This window comes from Melanaphis sacchari, unplaced genomic scaffold (genome assembly GCF_002803265.2).
Source record: "Melanaphis sacchari strain LSU unplaced genomic scaffold, SCAv2.0 Contig54_pilon_pilon, whole genome shotgun sequence".
In the NCBI taxonomy this organism is placed as follows: Eukaryota; Metazoa; Arthropoda; class Insecta; order Hemiptera; family Aphididae; genus Melanaphis; species Melanaphis sacchari.
In genome coordinates this window covers 2,353,194-2,364,344 of record NW_020271380.1, presented here as the reverse complement: position 1 = coordinate 2,364,344, position 11,151 = coordinate 2,353,194, and the positions used below count along the sequence as shown (strand labels likewise).

The 11,151-nt window shown below is 23.3% G+C and overlaps 1 protein-coding gene across 1 annotated transcript; it reads right to left on the bottom strand.

Annotated features, from left to right (window-relative positions):
- Positions 1-2,080: 2,080 nt before the first annotated feature.
- Positions 2,081-10,559, bottom strand: LOC112599725 (importin-4-like). Its single transcript, XM_025346765.1, has 19 exons — positions 10,413-10,559; positions 10,111-10,283; positions 9,858-10,032; positions 9,606-9,791; positions 9,291-9,548; positions 8,701-8,883; positions 7,321-7,539; positions 6,999-7,263; positions 6,803-6,919; positions 6,462-6,721; positions 6,280-6,394; positions 6,136-6,214; positions 5,905-6,056; positions 4,837-5,021; positions 3,944-4,111; positions 3,672-3,880; positions 2,855-2,987; positions 2,374-2,554; positions 2,081-2,228 (listed from the first exon to the last, which is right to left on the bottom strand). The coding sequence occupies exons 1-19, from the start codon at positions 10,485-10,487 to the stop codon at positions 2,116-2,118; spliced, it is 3,246 nt and encodes a 1,081-aa protein (XP_025202550.1). The 5' UTR covers positions 10,488-10,559; the 3' UTR covers positions 2,081-2,115.
- Between the last annotated feature and the right edge of the window lie 592 nt (positions 10,560-11,151).

Sequence of the window (11,151 nt, the reverse complement as noted above, 5' to 3'; positions counted from 1 at the left end):
TTCGGAAATGTTTTATAAAGTAAAATTAATTTAGCAGTAAAAATTGACTGTTGTATCTATACCAAGAATAATTAAAAAATTTTATTAAATAAAAAACATTTTTTTTTTTTTTGTCAATCGAATCCCCTCTTTTTGCTTTTAGTTACGGTTTTAACAATTCCATTTAATATAATACAGAGGAAATTAAATTATATTTCATTATTTTCCTTTAGAGAAATAAAACTTTTTAATTTCATTGTATAAAGTAGCTCTACTTCCTTTTTTGAAATACCCACTCTTACCTATATAAAATTACTATGTAGAAAAAAGTTAAAAATATATATATTAAGTATAGGTACCTATGTTAAAATCTAAAATATGTACTGTACATAACTTACGTATTGTTTGAGAAAGTAATGGAGGACTAACTTATGCATCATTATTTTTTCTTTCTGCAGTAATCTGTGTACAGAACTGATCTTGATGTATTGATGCGTAGAAAGTACAAAAAGTTATGTCTCTAATATTTTATTATTCTACTATATATTTTATATTATTTATATAATATAATATATCATAAAACATAATAAATAATAATATAGATATTAATATATTATATAATCTCGCGATTATTTATGATTATGCACAATATTAATCTAATATATATATATATACCAGTATGACAGAAACTGCATTATTCACCGAGACATGATGATCACCTCTGTCATCAAGTTTGTTCGCAAACATGAGGCAATTATATATCAACATATCAATCTAGAAGCAATCCAATTACTAGATAACTTTCAAGACATAAGGCGTCTTAAACGCCTAAAACCATATGATATAGTATACGATTCTTACTTAGGCCAAAGCCACTACAATGGGAGTGAGACTTCACACTTTTGCTATCTTTTGTACATTAATACACAAAAGTATTTATGAACACCTTTTAAATGTATTGTTAAAGATCTTTGATCGTTATAATAAAAGCCTCTGGGCAGTTATAAAGTATATGATCATAGGTACAAAACTTATAACTTGACATCTGCCAATTAAAATGTAAAATATAGCTTATTAAATAAATTCCAGTTTTTTTAATATAATTTATTTTGGTAATCATTGTAAGAGTTTATAATCATTCGATTATGCAAAACTGTACGCCTTCATTATAACCACAGTTCATGTAAATTTCATGTTAATCTTGCCAAGTTAAATTTTATACTAAACATAAAATAGTTATTAATTTCAAGATAACATAATTAAATATGTGAAATTAGATTAACATATTTTAAGGTCTTTTACTTATATAATTTAATACATTATAAATATATTTTAAGTATATCTGCATATATTTTTGATATTTAATATGAATATTCAGTTAATTTTTTTTTATGATAGACAGAAAAATTTTAAGTAAATAAACAACCTACTTTTAGGGACCTTATGATTAATGTTTATAGAAAAAATTGTAAGTATTAAATATTTATAGCTTAAAAATATTTAAAATATTTTGAAAATTATATAATGAATAGAAATTGATTATATATTCAGTTTGGGAAATTTTTAAATCTAAAGATTAGTCATTTTTGAGTTACATCTACAAAATTTCTTTTTTTTCCCAGTTATTTTGAAAAATACTGCAAATTTTAAATTTTAACCTCTTAAAAATTTCATGTTGACTAATTTATATTAATTACATTCTAAATCCTGTTCAGAAAGCTTTTGAAAAAATATTATCCAATCAATTTCATATTTAAAATAAATACTCCATACTATAATTTAAATAAATAATATTAGCAAGAATAAAATATATTAAAACTAAATTTATAATAATGATTAAGGTAGATAAATGATTATTTATTATGATAATTCAAACAATTAAAAACACTTACAGTATTAAAAAGATATATTTAGGAAATATTCAAATTATCATTTACTTAATAGTTTACAATTTTTAACTCAACAAACTGTTTTAATTTAATAAGCATTAAAAAAAAAGTATATAATAAGATTTAATAAATAATAATCGTTATAATGGAATAAATAGTTTTTGAAATTCAAACTATTTTTAATTAAAAGCAAAATAATAAAAATGATATTATATCAATAACAATAACATTTTAATTATTATTAAAATTATATTTCATTAAACAATTTAGATAAATTTTCAGGAAGTGTCAATGACAAGCATTTATCCAGAAAATCTCTCTTATACATGCGCAACAGCTTAATAATTTCTTCTTTTGCATCTAAAAATAAATTAACATATAAATTATAATTAATTACAAATATTAATTGAAAATAATTGGTAAGTAATACATGTGTATTACATAACTTTTTCAACATAAACAATTAACAATATAGCTATTTAGATTTTAAATAATATTTTGTTACCATCATCATAACATTTTCTTTTATCACTCAATGTAACCAGAGATGCTTTAATCACAGGTTCAAGCATAGAAACCATATACGGATTGCCGACTTCAAATAAATATACCAAACACTTAAACACGGTTAAATTTTCAACAAAGTCTTCGTGTAATGGAAGGTAATTAATCATAACAGGTACCACCTTTAAAAAATAGTGCATTAATATTTTTCATATGAAATGTAAGAATTTTCAATTTGACTGTTTTTAAATGTCATAAATTGCTTTAAATTATAAAACTATATTACACACAATTGTCATACATTTAATAATTAATATTGATATTTATTAGTCATTAACTATTAAAAAAAAAACCTCATCAACTTAAAGTATTTTAATAAAAATTGAAACTTTTGTTATTAAAAGTTCATTTAACTGCTAAACATAGAAAAAATTAAATTAATACAAGTGTTACATTTAGGTTTTTGAATTAAATATATTTACATGATCAAGAGGAATTCCTTCAATGTTAGTAATTATCATACGTGCTAATGCTCCATAAATGTTGTCTAATACTTTTGATCGCTGTTCTTTAGTAACCACTTGTGAAAATGTATTTAATATTATCGGATAATACCTAAAGTATTATAGAAAAAGAAATATTATTTTTAATTATTATAGTTATTATTTATAACAGAATGTTAATCCAGGAGAAGTAGTACGATAAAAGTTATGGTCATATGAGTGGAATAAATAAATAATAAAACTTTTCGACTAAGAATTAATTAACATTTTTGTAATAAATTGTATTACAGTATTCATTAAAGGATGTAGATAGAATAAAAAAAATGAAGTTAATTGTTTGAGGATACCACACCTGATATGTTGTTTCTATCTTCCAAACATACAAAAACTAAAATAATAAACTATTTACTTTCAATATATTATTAGACACTAAATGGCGTTAAGATGTTGCTGAATGATTCTCATGGCGCCAATTGGCATCAGTATGTAGTTAAACTTCTTGAAAAATTAAATATAATAATTTAACTAAAGAACTCAGATCATGTTTTTACCTATAGATTTAATAAAGTCATTACAGTCTAATATTTAAACTAAATTCATAAAATTGGTTCTATTAAACAACAATTTGCCATGTTATACATTCATAAGATAAAGGAGACAACATGTGTGGGTGTAGTGTCCTAATATTTTTAATATTTTAATATTGCAGGATAAACCAGAAAATATCAAGGAAAACACTGATGCTACTCCTCCTAGACTAAAAATATATAAAGCATAATTTAATTTAATTACTAACTTGTACACAGATTCTTTGCCATAAAATGCAATTTCTCCTAATGCAAATACAGCATTATTCCTCACAGTATCATCTTCATCTTCAGCAAGTGGTATTACAAGTGGAAACATTATTTCACACAAACCACTAGCATTTTCTCCTAAGCCTTTAGCAGATTCTCCAGTTATAGCTAACCCAGCAGCTCGTAATAAATCAGATGATTCTTTTGACTAGAAAAAAATATAATTCGTTTACATTTACATAAACTAGATAAAATCAATCACTAAATTTACCATTAATTTTTTTAACAAAGGCACCAATGACAAAAAATATTCTGTAAACACTTGTGGAGGAAGAACATAGCTTAAATTTGAGACAACATTACCAGCATATTCTATAGGTAATGTATCATTTTCACTATCCAGTTCATCCAACTCACCAGGATTATTTGCATCACCTATCTGAAATTAATTAAAAATATAAATTTTTGCATAAATATATATGTTGAAAACAAAGTTTGATCATAAAACAAAACAAGGTTTTATTAGTTATTGCTAGAATTTACAAATCATACAAAGTAAAAACTGAAAGGATAATTAAGCCAATAACATAAATCCTATCAAGTTTTTATTTTAAACATTTTCAACAACCAATGATATTCATATCATAACAATGAAAACAAATTGATCCATAACAGAAAAATAATAAGAATTTTCACTAATAATTAAAAATTTAGAAATATATTATATTTAATTATAAATTTGTGCAAATACATATCTTTGTATGCTTAATAAAATAAAATATTTATTATTAAATACCACAATAATATACATTGCTCAAATTTTTGTTTATAATAAACATCAATAGTTTGGTTTAATAATATAATATACAATATATTTATAATTTAATATTTGTTTTTATATAATTTTAATTGTTAGTAAAAAATTATATCAGTTCTTTATTATAGATGATCTGCTTTTATCTTCATAATTAATAAATTTTAAGTTATACTGAATGTTTTCAATAAAAGCACAATTAAAAATACATTTCAGTATGATTAGTAAATATTAGTAAGACTGAACTTCACCTAGTAATGTCACTTATCAAAAATATATATTTATAAATTAATTTAAAGTAAAAAATATTTAATTGATATTAAAAATAACTTAACAGTTAAAATTCTTACTTTTAATGCTAATATAGATTTAGCAAGTATCATAATTGGTTCAGCATATTTTATCATCTTGGTTTTAATTTCTTTTAACATATCAGCTAATACATCCAAGTATACTGAATCCAAAGCCGGAAATCCATCTTCTTGTATTTTCTTCTCTCCATATTTCAAAAAGTTTTCCAAAGCTTTTTCTAAAGCTAAATAAATATATTTAGTTAATAAAATCTTGATAAACACTGATTATAAATATGGTAAAACTCTTCATTGTATTTTCAAAGACCATAATACAATTTGTCTTTTTCTCTAAAAAATTATTTAACTTAAAATGTCATATACAGATCTAATCAAACTTCTAGGAACCAATTTATTTTTTATTTTTTTGAGATATTAATAGAGTTTAATATCTTATATAATATGTAAAAAGTTATCTACCACACAACAAATTACCTATTTTAAAATTATATTGTTGATTTTTTTTATTTTATCTTATAAATATTTTTAAACTGAAGTTGTGGGTGAAACAAGAATTCAATATATCAGTTATTCATTATTTGAAAACTTAAAGAGTGAATTTCTTTAAAATTTTAAGAATTAATATAAAAATTTTTACTTTGTCTCATAATATTTAAAGTATAAATAAAATGTATAATATATAACATATTGAAATTAAAATTTCAAAAATAAACATAAAATAAAATAATAAAAATTTGATAACATAATTAAAAACAATAGTAATTTATTGTGTGAAGTTAGAAAATGTTTGTGATAAGATAGAAAAATATAGCCTACTCAACTCAACAATATCTAGCAGCTTTAATCAATTCTTTATAATTAATTGAATAATGTGAGTAGCAAGGTAACATATTTATATCATATTTTAGGAATTGAATATATTTTTAAACTTAATGATGATATTATGTGCTGTTATATTGTATAATAATAGATTATATTATAAAAACCAAAATTGAAATATTAAATAATTATTATTTACATTATAAATGAAATAATTTAATCAATCCATTGTACAATAGATCTTAAGAATATAAATCATAAGATTACCTAATTTAAAAACAAACTTACATTCTTGGCCACAATTGTCCGGTAATTTTGAAAAATATATACAAATTTGACTATATAATTCAAGTACAGAATCAATAGTGTCTTCATCATCTTCTTGTAATAACTTTGATACTATTTCAAAGCTATTATTTAAATATGGAAGAAATTGATCCCTATTTTAAATACAAATATATAAGATAAAGTCAAATAAAATAACTAATTATAATGATATGTTATGTTTGTAATAAATACCCAGTGCTTTGAGCAATTTGAGCAATTGTTTGACAAGCATTATCTTTTTCTTCCATTACATGTGCGTCAACATAAGCAACTGATACAAAATATACAATTATATATATATATAAAAAATACAATAAAAATAGTTTAATTACTCACAATCATCACTATCAGCATCATCACTACCATCATCTTCAGTTATTAGAGATTCATCTTTATCATCATCATCATCATCATCATCATCATCGCTACTATAGGCATTAAATTTTTTCTTCTGAAAATAAATATATACTTTAATTTAAAAAAAATTGTTTCATTTTAGAAATAAACAAGCTATATACCTCCAGATTAAAACTATTATCAGCAATTAAGCTATTGTCCAAACTTTTCAAAACATGTTGCATTACAAGATCCATGTATGGTAACAAATGATTAATAGATACTCTAGCTATAGAACTGAAAAGTCCATAACATACTGCACGAACCTCAGGTTGATCCTCTTTTGCTTCTTGCAATAAAGCCAAACCACATTTTAAACTAATATCCAAATAGGGTTCAAATACTTTTGGATCAAGAGCAGCCGCAAACTCAGATAATAATTCTAAATTATAAAATAAAGTATATATTTGAAATATATTTTTAATCATTAAATTAGATAAATAATAATTAAATAAATACTTACGAATGACCATTATCTGCAAAGTTTCTAGTTTTTCTTCTATTCCAGGTTTCAAATAAGCATCAAGAATTTCCATGATTGGGATAAAGTAAGGGGCTGTAGCATCACCTCCAGACTTAACTATAGTCAAACATTTTTTTTAAATGAGTACTTAATACTAAATTGAAACTAAATTATTTTAAAATAAAAATAAATATACCAATGCTACACATAATAGTAATTGCTTTGTCTTTAAGTTCAATACAACACTGTTCATTTCTTATAATATCCAATACAATAGCAGTCATTTCTGGTAAATATTCATCAATTCCACCTTCCATACTATCAATAAATTTATCAAGTGCATAAAAAATCATACGCACTTCAGAACTACATTCCGGCTTAGTGTATTCAACAATTAATTTTTCTTTGAACATTTTCATTAATTCTGGTAGTATTTCTGCCGCATACGTACTAACTTGTGGCTAAATTAAATAATTATTAATATAAATTTGATCAAATAAAAAATTTAATTTACTAACTTGAACATATTGAGAAACTTCTCCTAAAGCGTACATAGCTGCAGATTTAACAGTTTCATTTGAACTATTTAATCCCATTTTAATAGCTGTCACAAATTGCTTAAGATAATTCTTTTTCAGGTATTCAGAACATCCATCTGAGACAAAAGCCATTGTAGTATAAGATGCTCTAAGTGCATTAGGATCTTGAGTAGTATAAGCTGCATCAATCAATTTTATCTAAATACGATAAAATAACATAAAATTCAATTGAATATATCATGTGCATGCATAATTATTTTATTTACTCGTGAGACATTTTATTAAAATTCAAAAAACAGTAGTTCCAGTAGCTAACTAAATAGTAATAATAATATCAGGATAATATATATGCAAATAAAATATTTAGAAATGGCAAAACAATCCAAGGCTTTATATATACTCTATCCAATTAAAAAAAAATGATGATTTTATGCATCCTTAAACAAGACTCTACCATTGAGACTAGTTCTACTATAATGGGTTGTCGTAGAAAATTAAATTTTGAAAACAGCAGTGTATTCTTTTGCTGAACAGGGTATGTATTATTCAACACAAATTTGATTATATGTTGAAAAATAAAATATAATTAAAAAATAAATGGATGGTAATCAACTCTGTTCCAAGGATATGGATGGCAATGTAAAACATCATCTTTCTCAACTTAATAATATCACTAAAATTTTCAACTACTTATAATTTTACAATCTTATATTATGAGGAATGATTTGTAATAATTTAAACTGAGAAAACAATTCCTAAAGGTTACTAAATTTGATCTAGTTTATTTGTCATTGTTGTTTTAATTCTGAAAGGAGCGATGTTTTTTGTAATTGTAAACATTAGGCAATCACCCTATACTTTTTATAAATAAAACATTTCTGCAGTACCAAAAAATAATAAGTGTATGAAAATAATTAACAATAATGTTGTATATAATTAGTTGTGGATAAATATAATGATTGAAAAATTCATTAAACAAAATAATATGATTTATAAATAATATATTATTACATATTTTACTTCAAAACACAGACATGCATATAGGATATTATTATTATGTTCCTAATTTAAATGTGTATTGTTTTTATATAAGATAGATGTGAAAAAATATTTACTAAAACGTGCAAATTGTTTGAAATAGACTAATAGTATATAGGTACTCCACAGTTCAACATAAAAAGTGGCAACAATTAGATTTAATCAAGCGATCAGGTTACTATTTTATGTCTTTGTCTATATTAAATAGAGTATAAAAATAACAACTTTATTGTGGTCTGAAAATGATTAAGTATTCCCTTTTATGGATTATTAAAAAAATGCCTTTGTTGATTTAATAAAATTTCTCTATGAAAAACTTACTAATATAGGCATAAAAGTAGAAGCAGATAATTCATCAGCAATTGCTGCCATACATTCACCGGCAGCACTCATCGGGTTTAAAGCATATTCTTCTAAAAACCAAGTGTCATCATCAGTTTCTTCACTTAAAATACTGAACATTAACTCAATTACGGGATTCAATAAATTCAACTTTACTAATACCTATAAATGAAACATAAAATATGTTATATTTAACAAATTTTAAAAGTACTTAATAATTAAATTTTATTTTAATAACCAACTAAATCAAATTTTAAATTAAAACTAACTATGAATACATTTAAATCTAAAACAAAGTAACATACAAATTAAAGTTAAGTAATATAGGTACACGTAATTATTCATATGTTTCATATTTCTTATTATTATAAATACATTTTAAAAGCAGCTTTATTTTTTAAATTTAATTATTAATATAATCTTACATTAAAATGTACTTAAAACGTTGGTCAACATAATAGTAATATTATGAAAATTATAATTATTTAAAAAACAGTGGTGGTATACAATTTTTTATATTTATTATTCTAACTATAAAAGCAATTATATTTCTAAAGAAAATAACTTACCTTCTTCTTACTACGGATAATAGTTGAAATTAAATTTATACCATTACATCTCAAAGTTTCATCTATATTTGTATTGCCAGCCAGTTGAGCAGAAACTTGAACGATTGGTTTTAAATGTGGTATTAATGCTTGAATAGAAAATTCACACATTGACCCAAGTAATTCAAAACAATCACATGCATGATCTGGATTTGTTGTTGATAAGGCAAGTATGACTTCTAACACACGCGGTACAGACTGTGAATAAGCTTGAATAACCTAAAATACATTTTTTCTTTAAAATACTGTCACTAATTATTCAATTACTTTAAATACCTGTGGAACTTGAATAGATAATTCTATAATATTATTCATTGAAGAAATAATATTATAAACAACATCTGAAGTACAATCGTCAGCACTGTTTAATGTTTGAATAAAATAATCCACAAATGTTGTTATATTGGACTCAAACATTTGAGGATAGTAATCAGATAAATTTTTAACCACAAATGAACCGAACTATAAAATAAAACAATTAATTTAAAATATATAAAATAGTTTAATTTACAATGTTTTTTAAAATACCTGTCTTTCATTTACATTGTTGCTTTTAATACATGATTCAATAAAAGCAAATAACTCATTCCAGTTTCCTCTCATCAATTCGTGCTTAGCCAATACAGCAATAAATTGAAGAATGTGCTTTTTAACTTCAATACTAGGTTCATCAATAATTGTTTTCAGCAAAAATTGTTTGATCCTATGTTTAAATATTAAAATAAATGTTTACCTACATAATATAGTGTTATAATAAACCATAAATAAAAATTTAACTTACTGTTCACGAAGTTCTTGAGATAAATTCATCCATGCATTACGTTTGTACAATTTTTTCCTTAATATGAGAGCTGCATATTCCTTTAACTTGTCATTTTTACTAGAACTAATCACTGTACAAAGAGTGACATATGTATGAGGATTTTTTAACGCCAATGTCAATTCATCGGTGGCCTATATTAAAATAATTAATAATAAAATAATTTAATATTTTTAAGTATTAAACCATCGAATAGAAGAAATTTTAATTTTTTTAAATTTCATCTAATCTGTAATTAAATCATTTTGTACTAAGATATTTACCTGTTTTATAACTTCATTATCCGGCGCTAATAAACGCGTCAAAATACCCTCTATTTCAGTGATATCCACAAACATTTTACTTATAAAATCAAAAAATTTTAATAAAGATATTAATTGAAAATTAAAAACAAAAATCGCATGGAAATCAAGTTTTCATGAGAAAAAATAAAAGAACGATCATAGAAAAACACATGGCCCAATATGTTGTTATCAATTGTCGTTTTTAGCCGAATTGGTTAATCCTGATAAATAAAATAGTTCTACCAATCTTATAATAATGGAACCATAGTACCAACGTAAGCTTATTAATTAATACTCTGAAAACCGAGGGCCAATAATTTTTTTAAATTGTGAGTTAAGCTATAAATGCAATAATTGATTCTTTTATTATCTATAAATGGATTTAATGGTGTGTTCATTTTACGTAGATGTGTTATAATTGTCTGCGTTAGTATTTACACCTTATCTGACAATATAAATGCTTCGATTTTTAATGCTAGGTGTACTTTCTGGTAGTAAACTATATTTAGTTGCTATTTATGGAGAAAAACAAAAAAAAATAAGATGAAGAAAACAAATTTTTTATGGAAAGCCAGTATTCAGCATGAGCGTTGTTTTTTTATAAAGCAAAAATGAAAAACTGATGTACTTAAAATTATCACCAAAAGTTTATACTCGTATTTATATATTTGATCAAATTTTCAAAATATTCTATATTTTTTTGGAAGATGATTTATGA